The 23,879-nt window shown below is 46.2% G+C and overlaps 1 protein-coding gene across 6 annotated transcripts in view; it reads right to left on the bottom strand.

The window, feature by feature from the left end:
* Window positions 1-23,879, bottom strand: part of slit1a (slit homolog 1a (Drosophila)) — an 86,621-nt gene that overhangs the window by 49,885 nt on the left and 12,857 nt on the right. For all 6 annotated transcript variants that reach the window (XM_085800100.1, XM_085800101.1, XM_085800099.1 and 3 more), the window contains exons 3-4: window positions 22,767-22,838; window positions 21,197-21,268 (exon numbers count right to left, since the gene is read on the bottom strand). In XM_085800100.1, the coding sequence (XP_085656226.1) occupies window positions 21,197-21,268; window positions 22,767-22,838 (144 nt within the window). The remainder of the gene's footprint in view (window positions 1-21,196; window positions 21,269-22,766; window positions 22,839-23,879) is intronic.

Below are 23,879 nucleotides of genomic sequence, written 5' to 3' on the forward strand. Positions count from 1 at the left end.
CATCCTGAGAAAAAGAGCGTAACAATGGACATCAGTGACTGCTCTGGATGTTTACTCTGTCCTCTGCAATGCTCTGGAATACCCTCATCCTCCCACACTGACAGCCCACATACAATATAGGCCTGGGAGTGAGTGAAACAAACCTTACAACTACCACATAATGACAGACAAAGATAACTATTTCAGCTCATGGATATAGACGATGGCCTTTATGACCAACAAGACGTTAACAGTTATTCTTCGTGGTATTATGGCAGACCTCAGTGTGAACAGTTTTCATTGGAACTATTTCTTTGGTAAAACTAGTTCCAATGAAAATTGTTCACAGTGTGGTCTGTGGATTATCAAGCGTATGACACTCTATTTGGAAAGCCACATTGCTCATGTGTAATTTCTCAATGCCTTGCCTTGCACAAATAAAATTCCATGCACCTCTTTTGAATCTGCGTCCCAAGATTAACTCAAGACCATATATATCTAATAAAGTAATAAGCAAGGTTTGATGCCATGATGTGAAACTGAAAATACATTCTGTGGCTTGATGCAAGACAAAAACTTTCACCAGATGCCTGACAGAGTGTCTACCTGCCTGTTTTATTCATTTGGTACATGATGTTACCCACTTGCATTCCTTAAATTTTTCAGAAGTGTCACAAATGGCCTTGAGGTGTATTCGTTAATGAGTGACCAGCCTGGAGCAGCAGATGTGATCTGCAAAGCTCAGGAGGTGAAGATGAGGCCTGCGCAGACTGAGTTCTCAGGGTTAATGAACCCTTACAGAGGTGCAGCCGTAGGCATGGATTATCACTACAAGGGCCAAACACACACGTATAAAAACACACAGACACACGCGCACACACAGATGTGCGCTAAAGCGTCTCTTTGTCTAGCTTCAACTGCACTACAAGTTGAATCAATAAAATATCCAAAGCACTTCAAGGCTGCATTTCAACATTATGATAATAACTCATCTTGACAACAGTGTCTAAAGATAAACATTCCCCTGAATGGAGGAAACATTTTTTATTTTCCCTTTTCTAACAGATAGAGTCCAACACAATGGAGGCTGAAGCACATCCATCATCATCCACAAGCATTAGCATAAAGACTGATTACTCCCCTGGGCTGCGAACCGTCTGTGTGGAGTAATAAATGCATGCCGGTACAGTTAGCATGCTGTCGCTAGCCAGATGAGGCCAATACCTTCAGATAAATTACTGAAACAATGACAGCTATGAGGGATAAGTGGGAATACAGTGGCTTTTTGTTCCATATGTGTGAACACTGAATCAAGTCCATTTGTTTGAGTTGAACTAACATGCCACTGTGCTTGCCTGTGTAATCACGTCTCTGACAGCATGCGTCTTTGTGTGTTCTCGAGAGCAACTTCTGGATCATTCGATTGCCATAAGTTCTGCATGGATGCCGACGCATAGCCGGGGGCTGAGAGCGTACATATTCCAGGCTGCGTGCATGTGTGTGTGCATGTGTGTGTGCGTGTGTCAGAGAGACTGGTAGCCCCAGAGGAAGCTGTGTGTCACAAAGCCAGCCTGGCACTGACTAGAGGAGCAACTGCCAGAGCAGGGGGCATGAAATTAAAACTCACCACCCAGGAAAGAGGGAGAGGAGGGGGAGAAAAAGTCAGAGGGGGGAAGAGGAGGAGAAGGAGGAGGAGGAGAGGGGATGTGGAGGAGAAACAAAGGATAATAAAGATGCAGAGGAGGACAGGACACAATAGCCTTGCAATATAAAATCACCCAAGTCAAATAGGAAACAAAAGAAATTTGCACATTTACACGGCAGAGTGGAAATGTGCTCCGTATTAATGATGCCTGCCGGGATTCTTCTACAGTATACGATATCTGCATCAGGGGAAAAGACAAAAAAAAATCCTGCAACTGTCAAAAAAAGAAAAAAAAAACAGCCCACAAGACCTGTTCAGAGGAAAAGTGCTGCTGACCCTCAGAACTTAGAGCCATATATCATCATATGTGTTGACTTGCCTTGTTGCCAGACATACATTTGGTTTGTGTTTCTTGTGATCGCAATAGATCACCCCTCCAGTCTAGGCCTAATCAACACAGGCAGAGACTGTGCACAGATCTTGCACCTACACATGCACACACACACACATTCACCACACACACATTCACAGACCACGGTGTATGTCTGTGAAGGCGTCCTCTCTACAATTTTCAACTCTGACCTGCAGAAAGAACAGGAGGCCCCGAGAGGCAATGATGGATATGCCAGACACAAGGAGTGTGTGTTAGTGTGTGTGTGTGTGTGTAAGTAGACACTATGCTTACCTGACAATGCTACATCCTGTGGCTGAACTTTTCTATTTATTTTCTTTGGTGTATTTTACAGCTCAGTGCAAATCGTCCCCTCATAGCCTGCCTACCGGGCGGGAGGAGGTGTTTACTGAGAAAATAATACACGCACGCACATGCATACACACTCAACTGCAGACACACGCGCGGCTGGGAACAGTCTAGCGGATGTCCTCTCCCTGAGGTTTCTATCTCACCCTAGCCGTGACCTTTCACCCCAGCTCTGTGAGCCAGGCTGGGAGGGCCCAGAGTGTGACCGATCCATTAGACTCCTCTGACAAGGATGAGGATGACATCTGAACCCCCCGAGGCAGGGGAGGGAGGAAGACGACCAGCAGAAGGAGGGCTACTAAAAAAAGTGGGAGTCGGAGCCTTATTCCAAAAGTTAACTTCGTAAATCTTTGAAGCAGTTACTGTTGATCTCTGTCCTTTCCCTCTCTATTTTCTTTAGCTGTCTGTATGAAGTCGCAAGTGATTGTATTTACAAAAGAAGACGAGTAAACACATCTGAGTCAAATAAATAAGCAAAACAAAATCATGGAGATTAGATGTGGAAGTTATTATAGTAAAAAACAAAACTTTCCATGTTCAGGGTCATTGTTTATTGCTTAAGGAAATAAAATGTCACACTATTTCTCAACTATCATTTGCAACCACTAGAAACTGTGAAGTGAAAGCTGCACAATTTCAACAAAGCTACATAATACACAAATACAGAGATACATTTGCTGCGAGAATTTAGCGACGGGAGAGATGCCTCGCTCCGAGCTGAAAAGAGAGACCTTGGGAGGAAATAAAGGAAGGAACAGGAGTGGCCGTGTGAGAGGAGGAGGTGGGGAGCCGGAGAGATGGAGGGAAGGAGGAGGATGGGACTTTAAGGATGAGCGAGGGAGAGTGACAGCCCTGTCTGGAATGCCTTTGTCTGCGTAGGCTAATATTTGCTCTTGGATTTTGCTTTTTCCCCTTCTCTTATTTGCTGTTGACAGAGAGGAATGAAAAGGCGCATAGCCAGCAGGTTACCTAGTAGCAAGACTCTTGTGCATATGTGTGTGTGTGTGTATACGTATGTGTGTGTGTGTGTGTGTGTGTGTGTGTGTGTGTGTAGCCAGCAGGTTCCCAAGCAGCAGGTGGTGAGCAGACAGAGAGTATGCGAAGTTTAGGAATCTTGTTTGCTGCTCAAAAGTTGCTGCTACTCTGCAATTAACCCAGCTCAGAACCACAAACACATGCCAAACACGCACCCAGAAACGTGTGTGTGTGTGTGTGTGTGTGTGAGAGAGAGAGAGGGAGGCAGACAAGACGGGCAGAAAAGGATGGAGACGTACAAACTCATTACGCATGATGCCAAGATTCCCTCCTCCACCTCCATCCCCTCCCCCTCCCCCTCCCCTCCCCTCCTCTCTCCTCCTGGGGAGTCAGGGGTTGCGGCGGCCTGCGGTGTCTGCCTGAAGGCCGGTCTCACAGCAGGCCAGTCATAGCGGCGGCACTTTGATGTCTTTGTGGCGAGACTCCGTGCCTCATGTCCACGCTCATTAACTTTGTCAATGACAGATCAATGTGAGCCTGCAGAAGGCTTCGCTGCCTCGAAATTACAGCCTATTTACTGTTCTGGGTCTCAGTCTGGACTGGTCTTGGCATAGCTCCGAACAAATGCACAATACAGCGAGAGACGGGGAGATTGTTCGCCTGTCATAGCACCCTTTTGACAAGAGTAGCCCCCCCCCCCCTCACGCAGGCAAAGAGGATATTGCTTCACTTAACTTTGGGATCCCGGCTTCCTATGGCTTAGTGCTCACAGACACAGCAGTCACGTCTCTTCACATCCTGCAGTTCCCTGTCTAATGACCAGGAGATTACAGCTTCTCCATCTTTTTGCACCTTAACGTCAGTCAGACAACATGCAGCCAACTCAGGCTCGACTCTCACTCTCACCGCACAACCCGCATTCTCAAGATCCAGCAGCACTTAGCGCCTTTAAATCACCTCTTGAATCTTTGCCTTTCACACTCACTCTGTCTCATTTATTGTTGATTTTTACTGCCTCTCCTTGCTTTTTGATGGCCGGCCAGTTTGAGTCAAGTGGGCTAAAAGAGAATCTCCATTGCTATCTGTCTGGAGATAAGGACGGTGCCGTTAAACGAGGACAAACAGTCCGTCTTATGTCTACTTGTCCCTCACTCTTGATTCCTCTGTCTATCGTTGGGTGCCAACATTTTCTGACAAAGAGAAGCTTCCTCAGCAAATCATTTTGAGTGACATGAATGTTGAGTTCTTCAGCTTTATCTTTTTTATTTATGAAGAAATATGAAGAACTTCAGTGCATCTGTCTTCAAACAGCCTTACAAGAAGTTTTCCATCAGGACAAAATCTCATCAAAGAAACCGAACCAAACAAAGACTAAAACAGAACAAGCTTGAAAGTTTTCTAGACTTGCTAACAACTAAAAAGTTGGTACTTTTCTCAACTTTTAACTAAAATGAAACTGATGTGAAAAATTCCAGACGGTTTCAACACAAAAGCGACGCTGCACTGTTGACAGGAAGTGCTGAGTGTCATAACCTCCTCATATGAGCTGTGGCGCCCACATGGAAATCTACAGGTTCATCTCATGCCAAACACATGCGATGCCCCCCCACACACAGAGCCACATAAACACAGCCTCGCAGTAACTCACGGGACTGCATACACACAATGTACGCACACACAAACAAGTTCTCGCATGGCAGTGCACATACACGGGGTGCAGTGCACACGCACACATGAGCACACACACACACACACAGCCAGAGAGATCATCTGTACTCTAAATATTTAAAAAGACTATTCCTCTGTCTGTAATTAAAACCACTGCAGCATTCCAGGCCTGTATCCCCTACCATCAACACATTTCTCCCTCTGCCTCCATCTCTCTCCAGTCTGTTGTTCTCCTCTTCCTTCCTCCATTTTGACCTTTGCTTCAGTTGCCTAGAAATGGGATGTTTGAAAATCTTCCAAAAACAATGAAACTGTGGGAATCCTCTGTGCAACAACTGCCCTCTCCTTGACACCCATGAATCCTTCTCTTTCTCTTTTTTCTCTCGCTCATGAGCACCCCATCACCGCCCACCACCACCACCACCACCACCATCACCACCATCACCCCTCATTTTCACTCACAGCTCATCTAGAATGGCATGGGTTTGTTTTACTGTTGGGAGAAAGTAAAAGGTCAGGTTTTGTCTGGAAGGTAGGAAGCGGTCCCTCCTGGGAAAGAGGTTGTCTTTCCTGAGAGAAGTAATGATATGTTAGGACAGCCTGCAGAGCAAATACAGGAACTGTGAGTCAGCGCCACACACTGTTTGGTTACAAAAAAAATCAGGGCACCTATCATGCCCGGGCCTGCGGGGGATATCGGGGGGTAAATCCTCTCCCTGCCCCACCACTTCCTCCTCCACCAATCAGCCCAAATCCTGCCTTTATCACCGTGTTTGCTCTGCTGAGCTCGCTAATGCTCCGCAGCCTCTCTCACAAGGTAGGTGTTTATATGCATGTGTGCGTGTTTGCTTTGGCCCGCACAGTAATGCTTCCCATCCCTTCACCATCAACATGAATGGAATGCAGAGTGTAATGCGACAAAGGCCTGGGAGCGAGGGGGGAACACACACTTGGAAGGGGGCTCGCAGGACAGACAGACATGTTCCTGGAAAGGAGAGCAACAGTGTATTCGTCAGCTCCTGGTAGCCATAGATGTAGAGAGTGCGCGTGAGAGTGCGAATATGTGTGTGTGCCGAGTTGTAAACAAGCACTTCTCATGAAGTGGAGATGGTCTACGGAGAGCTGCTCTCATTTCAAACATCATTTATTTATTAGCCCCCTGTGTGGGACACACACACACACACACAGTCACACAGAGTGACAGAAATTCTGCAGTTTATTCCATCACGCACCAGCGATCAACCTCATTCCCTCACCCCTCTCTTTCCGCCCCCTTCCTCAGTCCCCTCCCTCCTTCCTTCCTTGAAATCGATGGAGTGTTTTGTCACCCAATGCTGCGTTTCGTGCAATATTCATCTGAAGAAAAAAGCCCATCTCACACTCAATGAATTTTCATAAACTCCGTTCGGCGCTGATTGGTAAATGAAGGGGCTACAGGCTTGACACACATGCGCGTTTTTCGAACACGCACACACACCAACAACCCCATTATCCAAGCGTCAGGCGAGGGCTTTGTTTTGTACTATTGGAATCTGACAGTGATTTATGGAGAAGGGGAGTCACACTACACCCTGATACACACAGCAACACAAAGCAAGGTTACTGGCCCAAACGTGGGCACAAAGAAAGGTTACCGCTTCACCAACAAAGCCACACTGACAGCAGTGCACGCTGTGGTCCGGGGTCAACACCACATCAATGCAGCGCAATGGACGGATTCAGCCGACCCACTAAATGAATGCATTGGCCGCTTTCAATAACTTGTTTTGATGAATTCCATGAATATGAATCTCTCTGCTTCCTCACTCAATGATTCCTTAATGACTCTTCCGGAAACTGCGTGAGGCACTAAAAGGCAAAGCCTCTCCCCTCCCGATGTCATACTGAGCCCAAGTTTGCATGCCAGTTTTCTGGAGTCGTTTTCTGCCGCATTACCACTGCGGTTTTGTCAGAACCATGAACCCTGACAGGCCAGACACGCCCTTCCTCCCAGCACAGGTATGTCCCTCTCAGTGCCAGGCTTTCTTCTTTTCCCCTCTGTGTGGGCATGTCAGTTCCACTTCACATGTGCTATCAGTAACAGCTCAGGTGAGGACGCCGCATTCCTCCGGATTCATAATGAGCATCAAGAACACAAGGCAGTGATTTAACTGGTAATCTGCAACAATTTTAGCTACGCGCTCGGTTTTGGAAGCCACACATGCAGACGCTGCAGGAGGAAAACTGATTCCCGAGGGAATTATTTTTCTACACAGCAACCACACAGCTTTTCTGCAGAGCGTTGCAAAATCCATTCTGGGTACTAGTTTGTTGCTACTCACATTGTTGCTGGGATAAAACATTCAGCCGTGATGATAACACTGTCTTGTAATGTTGGCAGGCCCAGACGAAAAAAAAACAGAAGGAAGATAAGGGGAGCGGGATGCATGGCTGAGAGGCAGAAGAAAGAGGAAAAGTTGGCCTGTCTTGTGTTTAGAAGTTGTACAAAGGAAAACAAAACACAGACTGACTCATAGACACATAACAGTGACAGTGAGTCATCCTTAATGAAGCTTAATTTGGGGGTAAAACACTCGTTACTGGTATTGCTCTAAGGGCTCAGGGATGCATGTCAGAGCCTAATGATATCAGAGAACAGGCCTCGGAGTCATACAGACCATATAGACCATAATACTGCAGCGGCACAGGAAAAGAGAGAGAAACAGGGAGGGGGAGAGAGAGAGGAAAAGAGGAGAGAGTAGACCTCATTTGAATAAGAGTTCATTTTCTAAAAATGTTCCTCTCCGTTTTGCTCATTTCACTACTCGTAGGCTACTCACTCTCTTGATAAGTGCTTCAGCTTTGGCAACAATAGTTTACGTTTGTGTGTGTGTGTGTTTGGTGGAGGTTTATGAAAGCCACTCCAGGGCCCTCCAAGGCCGGCCAGCCACGGCCAGCTTGACGATTGAGGATAGGAATTCAGGAGGGCGGTTGACAAAGAGGCTCTCCCCTGGTGTGTGTTTTACAGAATGAGAGAAACACACAGTGCGGACGGAAAGAAAGAACGACAGAGCGGGCGAGGGAGCGAGGGTGAGGGAGAGGGAGAGAGGGTGAGAGATGAAAGCCAGAGCAGGTGTGAGTGGCTGAACCAGTATTGACAACTCAAAGACAGTGGCCTATTCAGCGCTGTGTAATTGCTGTTACAGTGGCCGCTTGTTTCTTTAATTTCCTCTTTAGAGCTATATGGCAGCTCTTGTGTTACACATTAATTATGTTTTCTGGGATCCCCCTCCCCTCCCTGCCCCGCCCCCCTCCCTCCTCCCCCCCTGTTGACTGACAGCTCAGCTGCCTCCTGGCCCAGCCTGGCTCGGAGCAGGGGAGTGGGTGACTGAATAGGCTAATAAATGGTGAAGGAGGGGTTGGTCACACCCCACCCTATTGTACCGGTGCTGTCACGCCTGACCCTTAACCAAACACACATACACGCATGCACATACACACACGCACCCCCCAAAATCACACACACACACACACACACACACTAACTTTGATGGCTAACAATGCATGCACACAACCTTGTACGTAGTGACACATACACACACACACCTTCACATCACCTCTGTCAGCCCTGACCCCATACCAAATACCCAGGCTCCCCCCTGTATCCAAGGTGACCAAATGAGGCCCCAGCTATCGCCTAGCAACCGGGGGAACAATGAGCTCCAAGGAGACGGAATGGCTTGAGCAAAGGGCAGGCTATTCTCTGGAGATGAAGGGAGGGATGGAGGGATGGGAGCCGCGGTGGGGAGAGGAGGGGACGAGGGGTGATGAGAATGGTGTTAGGACACATCTTTAACCGCGTCACAAAGAGGGTGCCTGCCTGGGAAACAAGGCTGTGCTTCTCTAACCCCGCTGGACGTCTCTGTTCAACTCCGCTCCGCTCAGCTCACTCTCACAACTTAAAAAAAAAAAGAAAAACAATCTGACACCTACCTTTTTTTCTATACCCCAACCTCCTCTATGAGGGGACGACACGGGCAAAGCCAGGGAAAGGGGAAAAATAAAAAATGACGTAATCAGCTGCTCCGTAGAGACATCTGTCAAACACTTAAAATATCTTTGTTATGCTACGCAGACGAAGTCAGGACTGACAGCTGCTATGACAACTTCTACATTTCCTACAATCACCCCAGGAAACTTTTAACACATGTGACTGCTAACACCGACATCCCAAAAAGCTTTGACTTTGCTCATGCATGTGTAAGAAGCGTATCAACTGTTCTCCGTGTCTCTGCCCTTGGAGGAGCGAGAGTGTTAACACAGATGCATCACCATCTTTCAGCTTCTATATCCAGAAACACAGGTAGGAAGGTGAATGAGGGTGAGATTGCCGAGGGGCCAAACGCAGCATAACAACACGCTGCCAATTCAGTCTCCATAGAAACTATTAGGAGCTATACTATAAAAAGACAAAGACAAACCCGCCCAGATAACTGCCTCATGCTGTAATGATTTCACAGAGGTATTTATCACATCTTTGATTAGGCCTATGTCATTATCTCCTGCAGGAGGTCTCTTCAGTTACTGAGACAGTCTCCAGCGCACTCAGCCAACTCAAAAATACGATATCTTACCAATTAACTTACGAGAAAGAGTTGAGCAAGTGTAAGGAGAGGGAATTAAATGAGTGAAGCGAGTGTTGAGGAAGTGTGCAGGCTTGTCAGCCACTAGCCCGTTAGCTTGTTCATGTGAAAAGTCTTTGTTAGCCATGAATTGCCTCCTCTCTTTTACAACTGCTTTATGAAGTGGAACCTGTGCATAACCCCTCCACTTCCAGTGTAACCCCCCCCCAACACACACACACACACACACACACACACACACACACACACACACACACACACACACACACACACACACACAATAATATAATGTCACAGTTGGCTACTTTGAATTGAATTTGTGTTTGAAAGCAATTCTCACTACTTTCCAACACATAACAGACTAAATACTACATCAATTTATAATAAAGAATAATCACCAGCTACAACCTTAACACGCATAAACATCCCAGCTGTACTATGATGTGGGCAGGAAAGTGGCCTAATCCACACGTCAGGAATAATCCCCGTCTGTGGGCCTAATGAAGGTGTCAGGGGGAGGAGGCAATAATGGTGTGTGGCTAGGCATTACGGATTAATGGACACACACACACAGGCATAGATTGGGTATGGAAGATTTAAAAGGGGTGGGCGAGGAGGATTTAAGGAGTGGCGATGCTGCTTCTGAGCAAAGTCAAATCAAAGAGCATCAGACTTTGCTCAAACACCCCTCTGTTGCCTTTTCTTTGTCCCTGGACTTATCCAGATGTCAAATTTATGAAGTGTTGACACACTCAGAGAGGAAGCGGAGAGTAGTGATATAAGAATGTTATATGTGTCTGCCATTGATTTCTGGCCTATAGTGTTGTCCTGCTTAAAGTATCTGACCTTCTGCGGCCTGTAAATATCAGTAAAGGTCTCTGGGATAATGTATTGGACAGAGGAATGCTATAACTTACACGGACTATAATGATTTCTTTGACAGTATTGTGTGTCTGTGTCTGGCTGCCACACTCTTTGACTTCATGGGAACTGTCTGCAAATGTAGGTCTGGGATGGAGTTGACCTACTACTCTTCTTCTATCCAACAAGCCACAATCCAATGTTGGTTAATATCCACTCCACTAACACCAGCACCAACAACACCCCCTCCAGCCATCGGCTTGATCTCCACATGAAAGGGCCTGCAAGCTCATTACCACAGCCTGGGGCTCATCAGGGCTTCCAGTCCCGGGGCCTTTTATAAGCCAGAGAGGATGGAGAAATTCAGCCAAGAGGAAAGAGGAGTAGAAAGAGATCTCATATAGGGCTTGCCATCCAGGCAGCCAGGTGCTAAAGATACAGATAAGACGCAGGGAGGAAGTAATGCAGGGGGGAAGTCAGGGAAGCGATAAGGAAGGTAGGACAAGGTAGATGACAGAGAGGAAGTGAGGTACAGCAAAAGGAGCAGGGGGGATGATAGAGGGAAAACGGGGAGAGCTGACAGCGGGAGGAGTCTTTCTAGTCCTATCTCAGTGCGATGTTTCATCCTCCATAGGGCCCCAGTGTCACACAGGCCTCCTCCAGCAGAGTCCAGCTTTGAAGTGATAATGGGGCTTTTGGCTAATGCTCCACTGCAGGTGCCCCTGGCTCCCTCTCCCTCTCTGTCTCCCAGCACGGCCACATAGATGAGAAGAGATGAGAATCCTTTCAAAGTCTACAGATGAGGCCAATCTTTCTTCTCTCTGCCTCTTTTTCTTTCCTTTGCTTTATCTGCCAAACCCACTTACTCTATCCCCACACTATTTATTGCTTCCCAGGCACTGTCTGTCACTTTTAGGTCCTTCTATTGCCCTCTAACTCATTTTACTCTCTTTCTACTCCTCTCATTCTCCATCTGTTTGCTTGATTGAATTGCAGCACTACACTGGATTTAGGGGGAAAAAAGGATTTTACACTACTGGAAAAAACAATTTAAAGTTCATGTGGTAGGAAAAATCTACTCTCTGGGATGTGTAAATAATACATTAAATGTAAAATATGTTATATATGAGATGAAATGATGACAAAATGTTTTATATTCCTCTCCTGCCTCACCTACTTTTCCCTTTTCCTGCTCTCCCCTTTCATCCTGTCTGCTTTCCAGCTGTGCCTTCTATCTCCCTGCAACTCCTTCCTTCACAATCAATACTCAATGCCTCTCTCCACCTCTTCACTCCATCCAAGGTGTCAGATTGGTGTGACTGCAGGCCCTGCTCAATTTGCAACGCACAACAGGTAAAAACACACACACACACACACACACACACACCCACACACACACACACACACACACACACACACACACACACACACACACACACACACACACACACACACACACACACACACACACACACACACACACACACACACACGTACAAGATCTGGCCAGGTCTCAGATGTAACACTCATTTCTGGAAGCTTTGTTTTGGGGTGAGGCAACTGTCTTTGTCTGTGTAGCTTCACTCCTGGTCAAAACAGCGGGGAAGGGGAATCGATTCCATCCTCCAGCGATTTCCTGTTATACTGTATACAATGTTAAGAAGGGAAGAAACCCCCTGCACAGAACAACATACTGTTTCTCACCAAAAAATATCTCCACAGTAGGCATACACATACACTCTGGGGCTAATGAGATTACTGCTTCATGCTGTGATACCAGCAGGAGAGTATTGTGAAAGGGAGCCAATATTGGAAACAGATAGGCATTTGTACTGGAATTCAGTCTTTCCTCTTTGCTATGCTCACCGGCCCTGCATGGCTCAATATGTCTTTTTACTGGAATGTGGGCAGTCCACGTGGGAAAGCAGACAAGTGTCTTTTGTTTACTGAGACGGTAGGATGGCCGAGGAGAGAGAGAGAGCAGAGGCAGACGATAGGAGGCTCTGGCAACATTCAACATTTAAAACACTTGTAATAGATGAGTGTTTAAACTTTATTTTCCAGGTGCTGCGCCTGTTTGTTTTCCCCCACTTGTCACGCTGACTGTGTTTACATGCACCAGCTCATTACTGCAAATGACCAGAAATGGTTAAACAGGTTGATTCAAGTGTTTACACGAGGCAGACGTTACATTGACTTTCAAATACACAGCTGTTAGTCAGACTGGGGACCTGGTGGTCGATAGAAAAGTGCCAGAGAGCCAAAATAGGGAAGACAGAGAGATTTTTATTGCTGTTAGATTTATTCTACTTTTAATCTGAGGCACTGTGAGCCTTTTTTGTGTGCATATATCTTATATCAGTAGCAGTGAATTAGGTACAAAAACCTGACACATTGTTTGATTTGACTTTTAGCAGACCGGTCCTCAGACATTGCTTTGGAAATAATAGATATGACACTTAGAGAACTATTATGAGATATTAAAGGAGGAAAGAAAACGCTCTTAATGTATTTGAAGCAGAACATTTCCTTTCTGCAAGTGGCCCATTTAGAAAAAACAGACTCATTAAAGCTTTGAAGAGACCTGGTAAGAAACATATTCTGAAGCACCGGCTCTTCTAATAAGGCTGGAGCTGCCACTGTGACACCTATTAAAATACAAAACCTCTAAACTGATGAGGTGGGGAGATTTTAGCTACCGTATATAGACTTTTAGATCACTTGTAGTTTTATAAATGTTCTACTTGTAGTCTCGGTTGTAACATTCAACCTCCTCCTCTTTCAAAATGCAGATTTTTTTTCCAACGTTCAGTACTTTGCATTCAATAAAATGCCAAACACATTCAGCGTGATCTGTTTCGAATGTCAAGTTTAATTTGTAATCAAGGTTTATTGGAAATGCCAATTCAATCAGATCTTTAATGGTAGAAGGAATCGGATCAATGTTTTTACATGACAGGTGTGCACACGAGTGCTGTCTTAATTTCGTCGTAAACACTATGAATATAAATGCAACCAGTGATATACGATAAGTGGAAGCATCTAAGCACAACCACAGTTGACAGCTACTAATTAGCAGCTGGGTTGAGGCTGGAGGAAGAAGGCAAGTGTGCATCTCAGCAGCAGCTGCAGAAAGAGAAAAGTTGTCTCTTTCTTTAATTCAAGGAAGATTTTCTCAGCGAGTCTGTCGTCAGGAGTTTGCATGCACCATCTTAACCTCATTAACAACAAGGTAGACAAGGTGTCGTCCACTCTCTACACAGGGAAAACAATCAGTCACTGAGTTTTCAAGTTCAGCTGCAACGTGTCAGGAACAAAAGGCCTGGAGGTGGGCTAAGTATAAAGTCCTAGGAATGGACCTGCTCACCACAGACAAAGAGGAGACAGAGCCCAGAGTTCTCACACACATACAGTACACACATGCACACAAACACACAGAAATATGGCCACGGGGCAAGAGGAAAGAGTTCAACCAAAGACTCTCCTTCCAGAGGATAAAGGGATGCATCCAAAGCCTATAATTACATATACACACACAACTAAAAATCCAAAAATCTCTTTCCGTCCATTACGCCACACTTTTCCCAAGCAAATGGATCAAATCTCGTTCAGAAAATATGAGGCTCACTTTAAAAAAAAACTAAAAAACATTTTACCTCCCAACTTCCTTTCACTGCGTGTCTTCCGCTCACTCAGAAAAGGTAAACAGCCGGAGTCCGAGCCCCACAGAGCATTGGTTGCTACAGCAGCAAGTCAGCAGGAGGTGGGTAAAGTATGTGTGCAGTGGCATTTGTGTGATTGCATGAGTGTGTGTGTGTGTGTGTGTGTGTGTGTGTGTGTGTGTGTGTGTGTGTGTGTGTGTGTGTGTGTAAAGGCATAATTTGCCCTGCAGTTTGTTTGTTTGTTCTTTTTAAATCTCTGAATCAGAGACAGCACCCGAGGCCACAGGATAGGGCTGGTACAATCATTTACTGTACGCGTGTGGGTTTGCTGGGCATGTGTGCCGGGGCGGCCACATGCGCATGTGTGGGACGTTTTCCTGCTTCCTCCTGCTCGGGAGGATGTTGGGAAGGGTTTTCTATCCCCCCATCTCTCTCTCCTGCCTCACCCTCGGGATGAGAGGTTGTGTACGGGTCTGCTTGGGCTACGTCCAGCACTGAGCTCCAGAGTCTCAAGTCCAGACCCTAACAGCTCATAACTAGAGATTACACACAGATACTGCAGTCATCTCGCTAAGCTCCTCGCGCACGACACTTCCACATGACGATGATGCTGAGCAGATAGCGCTGATCGAAACCACAGATCTTGAACCCAAGAGTAACGAGACGGACAGATGTGCTGAGTGAGGGAAACACCTATCGCGGGGTGATTGCACTCTATTACGGCCATGACGAACGAGCTGGGTTTCTCATCGTGATGGCTGCGTTCATGCTCCATGCTGCTTGGCTGTACAGAGCCATTATACACACACACACACACACACACACATGTCTTATAACCCGGTGTTTATACACACTCAAGCATGACAACCCAACCACCACTGTGGATGGGTTATTACTGGCTGGGACTGCAGCATTCCTCAAGCCCCTGCTTTGGGATTCCAAGGGGGTAAGTAGTGTGGGTATGTGTGTTTGCCCGTGCATGTGTGGGTGGGGACATGAGGGCAGCTTTTTCTCCCGTGTGTGTCAGGTCCAATCTGGACCAGGCGAGGCCAGCCGTCACAAACTGTCGGCAGCGGAGGATCAGAGAGGAGGAGGAGGAGGAGGAGGAGGAGGAGGAGGAGGAGGCCTCCTTCTTCGGCAGCTCAGCGAGTGAAATCCCTGTGTGTGTATACTCATGACGGATCTAGACCACACTGTGATGTCTTATTCATGCCGTATCAATTCATAATGACCAGGCCAGTCCCCAATGTGAAGACGTACGTGCACACAAATACACACACACAAGAATGTGCACATGTGTATGATCAGGATGGTCATTGCAGAGGAACTTGTGTGAATGTGTGCGCATGTTTTCTTGTGCGATTATTTAGAGCATCAGAGCTGGTATATGCGGGTATGTGGAGCAGTGTGTACCAGACACCGGACGCACACGCTCACACAGACACACACACGCACACACACACACACACACACAAAACAGCACTGATGTCCCAGCGCTTTAGTGTGAATATTTAACAACCCTCAATCCATCTGTTCAATTATTCATGAGGAAGGACACAGAATCGTTAGTAAATATAAACACTGCTGTTTCTCTCCTGCTTTCGCTGCATCTTTGCTCCTCTCTTTGGCACCTCTGACCGTCACACTCTCTCTCCTTTCACTTTCCTCCTCTTCATTCCGTCTTCTTTTTTGTCCTCTCTCTCTCTCTCACTCCCTCGCTCCCATTGTGCTGCGGTTGTGAATATTTCAGATGGCGGAGTGGTTTTTAAATTACCCCCTTTTGGCTTCCGCTCTCCTCACATGGTTTGGTCTGCATTTCTATCTCACACACAGTCCGACTCGTAAAGAAAACAGCGACAAGCCATAAAAGCCACTTTTACCAGCTGACAAGGACAGGGGCAGGAAGAGGGGCAGGGGCAAGAAGTTAAGGCCTGCCTGGTATTTTTCAGTTGGCAGTCGGGTCAGGTATTTCATACTCCTGCACAAACCTAAACTGCAGCCCTGCATCGAGAAAGTTTGACTTAAAGAGTTGCTGAGATTAGTTTTTTAAAAACTCACTTATTTCTAATGGTATCCAGCCACGCGGACAGTTTTGGTTCCATTTTCCGAGTTTTGATTTATCTTTTCTGACAGCAGTATGATGGAAGAGAATTAAGTCTTGTTTGTGGTGCACAGCTTTTAAAAATAACATTTTAGAAATTCAGCAGCCGTATCCCTTTACAGAAGCACTCCCCCTATTACTCTAGATAATCCACAGATATCACTGGGAACAGCTTTCAGAGCTCCCAAAGAAAATAGTCCCTCTAAAAACTGTTGACAGTTTTGCATGAGTGTTCAGTGGATTGTAAAGAGATTCAACTGTTAAATTTTTTAGTGTGAGCGTCCCGAATCTCAAAGACATGTATCTCTAAATCTGGGTAAAATAAACTGTAACTATCTGGAAGGGTAGATCCCACTTGTGTTGAGTGAAGCAGCCAGTTTCTCTGATGCATGCAGGTATTATGCGCTCACTGCGCCTAAAGTTGACTTTCCTCACTGGACTCTTTGCTGTCAGTATTTACTTAGTGTCAGACAAACCACAGTCAAGAAATCAGGATGTCTGCCATCGATGGCACAGAAACCTCCTGATGAAGACAGGGTTGCCATGGGGACTGCTGCCAAGCGGCGGGGGCCCAAACGGTCCTCTGAGAGAGGGAGAAAGACCTAGCACGTCAGGCAGGTCATTCATCAGCAGAGACAAAGCGAAAGGAAACGACAAGACCAGCTTAGACCATTAACAGCCTGCCAGACACACATGCATGCACAGGCGTGCGCACAAACACACACACACGGTATTATACAAACACTCAAAAACACTCACAAGGAGGAAAAAAAGACATCAGTCTTTCGTGCCGTCATAAACAAGAAGTCAAAAGTTGAAAGAGTTAATTCTCTTGCTTTGTGGCACAAAAAGTTTGGGAACAACAAATTGAGTTTGCAGTCCGCTCGATCTGCAGCAAATGAGAAGGAGAAAATACTGTATATAGTGAGTGGTAACAAGGTCCAAAACAAGTGGGAAGACTGTCACAGAGAGATGATTTATAGGTTTAATGATAGTGCACATTATTTATTCTGGATTTCCTTCCCCCGAACAACTCGGGGTTTTTTTTCTTTCTTTTTTTTCTCACACTCAGCTACCGTTCCCTCAGCATCAAGTCATCAACAAACAGAAAGCAGCATCTTTCCAACACAAACACAGAACAGGCAGCTCGGCATCAACACATAGCTGAAGCTGCTCTTTTATCTACAGTCAAAGCCATATAAAGAACGTAATCCCTCGTGTATGCCTGCCATCCACACATTAGCACACAGAGATGTAATTATAGTGTTATTCTGTGTGTGTGTTTGTGTCTAATTGGTGTTATTTACATTTTCCCTCCCGTTTTCTTCTCCCTTCCGTGGGCGTGTGCGCATGTGCGTGCGTGTCACCCAGCCTGCATTTCAGCGTTTGTGTTGAAGGTTTGTGTACATCAGGATGCCCGTCGTCAAGCATTAACACGAAAATGAAAGATTGGAAAAAAGGGATCTTAAGGAAGGACGAGACACACCCCCTCTCCAATCCTTTGCCAGGGTTTCCTCAGCTCCCCTGTAGTGCAGGTACTACCACGCCCTTCCCCTCCTCCCTCCCCATCCTCCATACCTCCCGGGGTGATATGTACCAGGGAGAGCCTCTGCTAACCGTCCCCTCACCCCACCACGTAATACTGCACATTAGCCGTTAATGAAAGCAACACCCCTTCAAACAAGCCTGTGTTGTTGCCGGCGTTTGTTTGTGGCAGCAACAAGCAACACGATAATCAAAAACCGCAAAATACCCCTTCACCTCCTCTGCCCCCCCCCCTCCCCATCATCCTGGGCCCAAACCAGATGCTATTCCCCGGGGCCAGTTATCAGACTCTGCACTCCTCCGACTCCGCTCACCTATCCTCTCTTTTTTTTCCACCACCCTGCCATCCTTCCTTCCTCCTGCTCTCCCACTGTGAAAAGACACTAATTACAGACATGGATGAGTAGATTACAGATCTGAAGTGCAGTGGAAGTGGGATGAGGAAAAGTCAGGGGTGGTGGGCTGATGGTGGTGGGGGGGGGGCAACAGGTCGTTAACAGTGATGAATGCAACTCTCTTTTCATTGTTATTGTTCACTGATGTTCTGCGCTGCACCTCTCACCTCTGCGCCGCTGTTCCCATACCTTCTCGTCGGTGCCATCCATCACAGGCAGCTTTAACTAACTCTAACTATCTCTAATCATCTCTAATCAATTCCAATTATCTCTCCTCTGCCCCTCATGCATCAGTGTCTCTGGTATCTCTCGGGCACGGGAGAGACAGAGGAGCCGGTGTGTAGATAAAGAGGTAGGCTCTCGTAAGAGAAAGCAGTAAAATATACTTGCCTCAGTTCTCTGTGTTGCACATGAAAGAAAGTGTGCTGTACATTTTCAACCAAGCAAAAACAAATTATTTCTCGATTTAAATTTGGTTGTGGTTAGTTAGTAGAGTCTGTGCCATTATTATTAAGTCTGCATCTTAGTAAAACACTTAATTCTCCATCTTCCCTTTGTAGTGAAAACTCATTACCCCATTAGTTTAATGACTGCATGGGAGTCAAGTGTTTGAAAACTCCCCACAAAACAACAGTCCATTGCTCATTTAACCGACAGGCTTTTTATTAACCCAGCTAACTTTTCCTCTAAAGTTTAATGAGAGCAACGATCTCATCTGCCATCCCTCCCTCCTCCATCCCCTACGTCCTTCTTTCTGTTTGTCCTCTCAGCAGGGTGTCTAAGACAAATAGCCACTTTGTTATACAAGCTTTTCCTTGAGCCCTCACTTCAGAATGAGCAAGAGGTGAAAGAGCGTAAGGAATGGTGTAAAAAAGTACAAGAAAAAGAGAGACGGGAGACAATTAATCCTGCATCCATGAGAAGAGAAACCATCTGGGTTAGTGCTCCACCTGAGGGCAGCGGGCTTTCACATTAACCTCTCTTGTTAGGATCATAAAGGCAGCCCCTAACAAGCCCTGGTGAGAACTTTGAGCAAGTGCAAAGAAACACACACAATATGCAACCGTGGACTCTCTCTCTCTCTCTCTCTCTCTCTCTCTCTCTCTCTCTGTCATCCTCAGACACACACACACAAATGCACAAATGAAATAGCGGCGAAAGTCTTCCTCTGGGAGCTGAGAACCTTTTAAGTCCATTAAAAGCTGCTGGCGGGAGCGAGACAAGGCTGTAACCTAACCGCATCAGACTGGAACCAGAACTTACGGTGTGGCCCAGACACAGTGCTCAGGAGTTAAGAAACACATTAGGAAAAAACCTTTGTCTTCTACTGCTGGTCCTGATCCCACGCTACTAGACCCCTTTTTTATTTTTTACAAGCACTAGAAGTCTTTCATAAAGTAGTAAGTATCAGTGGGACAAAGGCCCCATAAAGATGGCGTTATTTTTGATTCCATGACCCTGGATTGTAGATTTGTTTTAACTGTTAAAGAATGTGCGGCACTTCCACACCTGAAACACTTCAAGATCCATTACAGCTCTCTTTCATCCAGCCAAGGATAAAGACCAAATGAGTGTATACACAGACACATAGCGAATCGATTAAGCAATGTTAAACAAAGTCTCATTCTCCAGAACATGGCAGAAAAGCCAGCGCTAGGTTTAGAATAATGAGCGTGAAGTTAGATTGGATGAAACAGGGGAGCTGTGCTAGCACAATCCTCTGGCTGTTGGCAGAGCCCACTGCTCCAGATGGACTAATCACGCTTGTTCAAGGCCATCCACTGGTCTGGAAGGCCTCGGTCTGCTCTGCGTCTGTTCCAGCTAGACAGACAACTCAGTGCTGCTCAGTGTTAGCAAGCCACAAGCGGGGCCAGCCTTGCCCCCCAAAAAAAGGATGAGGCTTTGCCCTTAAGCCCCCACAGGTTGGTTTTGGCATAATGATAGGTGACGTGGGGAGATAGTTGCGAGGAAGTGACAGATAGATTCAAGATGGTGTTAAAACATCAAACGCTAGATAAACAGATGGAGGGCTGAGGCCGGGATCATGGGTTAGTAGCACCACTATGTGGATAGAAGGGAGGGAAATGATTTTTCCATGTCCCACTGTTTCATTATTCCCAGATGCTTCAGGTAATCTGAACTGAAATAATGGGAGCTGGAATGATCAGCCACCAAGAGGGACACTGATTATCCTAAAGCAAAAGGGGGGAAAAAAAAACATGGAGCCTTGTTGCAGATGGGAATAAAAGTTTAGCGTTACTGTGGGATTGTCTCACTGCATGGGATGCATGAGTGTGAGGATATGTGGGTGTGTGATCATGGGATAGGTCTTCATAAGTGGAAACCAAATCAAGACAGTGATGACATATTTCATTCATAGGATGAAGGCATTTGAGCCCATTGGCAGAGTGAGCTTTGGGGACTTCTCCAGTGGCATAAAACGACCTCATTAAGTAACACAGACATCCTTTCACCTGGAATAGAGTTCAAAGTCTAATGTGTCCCCTTAGTTCAAGTCCTAATGTCACACCAGCTCCCTGTCACCAGTGGCTTCTCTTGCAGACAGTCGAGCACAGAGAAACTGCAGATGACCTGGCATGAGGGCCCAACAATGTGCAAAGAAGTCAAGATTTCCACTCATCCAGTTCATTTTGTCATACAGTACAGACAGGCAGCACATTGGAAATCACAGCGTATCGTTCGCACACCACCTAATAAGTAGAATGTTAATGAGACTTGAGGAGCTTCCAGCAAGACGCAATTGAAGCCTAATTGTTCTTTAATTATGTTTAAACCGAACCAAAGCCAAACATTCATCAGACTTCTTGAAACCATGCCGTGCAGCATATAGCTGCATGACATCAGATCTCTGAGCAACTTTGGTGGTTTGCATAATAAGAGGAAGACAAAGAGAGATGGTGTGTAGACAGCAAAGAAAAAGTGAGCGTGCAGTCAACTTAAAAATAAAAAAAAGTGAACTTACAGTCGAGACAGGGCAGGGTTCTTCTGAAACAGCAACTCAGGAAGCTGCTGCAGTTGATTACGGTTCAGTCGCCTGCGGCAGGGAAAACATATGATCAACCAGTGAGTTTGTGTGTGTCTATGTATGTGTGCCCTTGAGTGTGTAGGCTGTGAATAATTTCTGCTAGCTGCCGTAGAATCGGCTTAGCCACAGGCTATTGTGTTTCAGTGCGCTCTGAATGTCACATAAATATCCAAGCGAAAGTTCAGGGGAATTAAACTGCTAGTGAGAGACAGCGCCGTAAATTATCTCCACACAGTTAAATTACAATGCTGCGCTTACAAAAAATGCAGTGCTCTCCTGACTTTCCCTGAGAAACGGAATTGCAAAATTCTCATTTAAACAAGTGAATTACATCCACCAGTTATCTGAACAGGAACCGATTTTATCAGGGGAAAACTATCAAAACAAGATGTTTCTAAATAAAATCAAGAGAAATGGATGAGCCTATTCAAGCCCAAGGAAGCACTGACAGGAATGGTGGTTGGCAATAGACTCCATGTCGAACAACTAACGTCCAAGACTGGCAGGCTTTATTCAAATACAACAATTAAGTCAATGAGGAACAGACTGTTGCTAATCTGTTGGAAACCACAACTCTCTTCCCTCTGAATGGCCCATTGGAGGCACATGGGAGTGAATGCAGCGGCTGTGGCACAGAGAGGCTACAAATCTGTAAAGCAGGCCGCTGCCATGCCTTCAGACACATTCAGACAGATGTTGGGACCTGTGCCACTCACTGTATACACTAAGAAGAGAGCTTGGCCAGCCGAGGTGGAGATTTAGTGCGTAATGGGCATTAATGGTCTGCTGCTGCTCCGTTCACACTGAACTGTACCTGCTGGTGGGTAAGTGGCTTTTAAACATTAGAGAAACGAGCCGCTTAATTTCCACATTGGTCTGGCACATGGATATGTCTACCCAATGTTTGGGATCAGTTGAATACGAAGGAAGGAGGGAAGGCGAGTTGTTACACGGCCTCCAGTATGGTAATGTAAATTGTTAATGTGGGTTTCAGATCGGGGGAAAGTTAACCACTATGTGTGCATGACGGCATGTGTCCATAAAATCATCTGCTGTGCAGGTTTCCATGCGGGTAGCACTATTGATTTGCTAATGAGCTGGTTGAGGTGTGGTTGACTGTGTTTGTCTGTGTGTTTTCCCAGCCGGTTTACAAGCTGCCGAGGAGTCCTGGTGCTGTCCAGATGAGCCAGGGTCTGCGGTGTGTGTGTGTGTGTGGGGGGGGAGGCCTCTTAAGCCCACACATCCCACTGAGGGCATTCCTGTCAGGCAAAGCTAATAAAAAAATACTCCCAGCCCACGCTGTACCCTCTCAGCACCATCCGACCACAATGAAATGACAGGGAAGTGCCTCGCACTTGATACACCATTTACAGTCACTTCCTCCTGTTAGGCTCATTACACTTCAGCTAATACAGGACCTGAACAGACATCAGTACAATCTGAAGTTCAAGTTTAACATAGGAATAAAAACGTGTTATTGCTGCTGGTCACCCTCGGTGGTACTCACAGTCTCTCCAGCTCCTTCATGTCATCAAAAGCTCCACGCTCTATCACGGTAATCTGATTCTCCATCAGCTGCCTGCAGAGAGAGAACAGACAGAGAGCCTTAGAAACTACATGATACAGTGTGGCTTTGACTTTTTTTTTTTTTTTTTACCAGTCTGCAGACGGTCACTCAGGTTTTAACAAAGTATAGGGGGCTTTGGGGTTTGGGTGGCGAGACTTCTTGCAGTATGTATATTCAAGCTGCGTGCAGTATATTCAACACCTCTCTCTCTCATACACACACACAAAGATGCACACACACACACACAGAGGGGGCAGTGGTGTGTGGACTGAGGGCACAGTGTGGAATCTTGGCAAAAGACGCAGGGATAGCAGCCAGGAAAGTTTCCAAGGTGGCTCAGAAAGTGTGGGTCCGGGCTCTGGTGTGGTCCGCTGGGTGTAGCGGCTGGGCGGAGACGAGACGAAAGGTAGGCAGGGGGTCAGAAAGTGTTAGAGAGGAAACTAATGTGGGCTCCAAGGTTTTTCACAATTGGCATAATCAAAGGAAAGTAAGCCATGTGTGTGTGTGTATACCTGTTGGATAACACAGTTGGACAGTATCAGGGCTGCAGGCACTACATCAAGGCTATTAGTTGAACATAAACAAACATGGATGCACACAAGCATACAGTACACACATACACACACACACACACACACACACACACACAAGCAAGCAGGAACGCTTCCTTTCCCCCACCTACACTGCCAAAGCTAACGCACAAAAAAGAGGCTTGGATGGTTTTGGAAGTGTTACAATAACACAAGGTCAGGAAGGAGAGAAAAGTGTCCAGCAGCTTTAGAAGCAACAAGAGCTTTCCTTCATTACGTATACAACTGTTCTGTGTTGAAGGCAACCTCTCATGTCTCCTGTGAGGCCGCGCCGCGCTGCAACTCAGCAGTCTGCACCTCCTCCCCATCGAATATAAATGCTAATCACTGTTCGCACTCCATAAACATAGAGAGAAAAGTGCAATTCACCTCCGATCTCTTTCTCATGAATTTAGATGGAGTTGAAAAAAAAAATGCGATGAGTACTTTTGAATTGAGAAAAAGTTTTTTGTTTTTTTTTGCA

This window comes from Trachurus japonicus, chromosome 15 (genome assembly GCF_045865225.1).
Source record: "Trachurus japonicus isolate A0001 chromosome 15, Traja_1.0".
Lineage (NCBI taxonomy): Eukaryota > Metazoa > Chordata > Actinopteri > Carangiformes > Carangidae > Trachurus > Trachurus japonicus.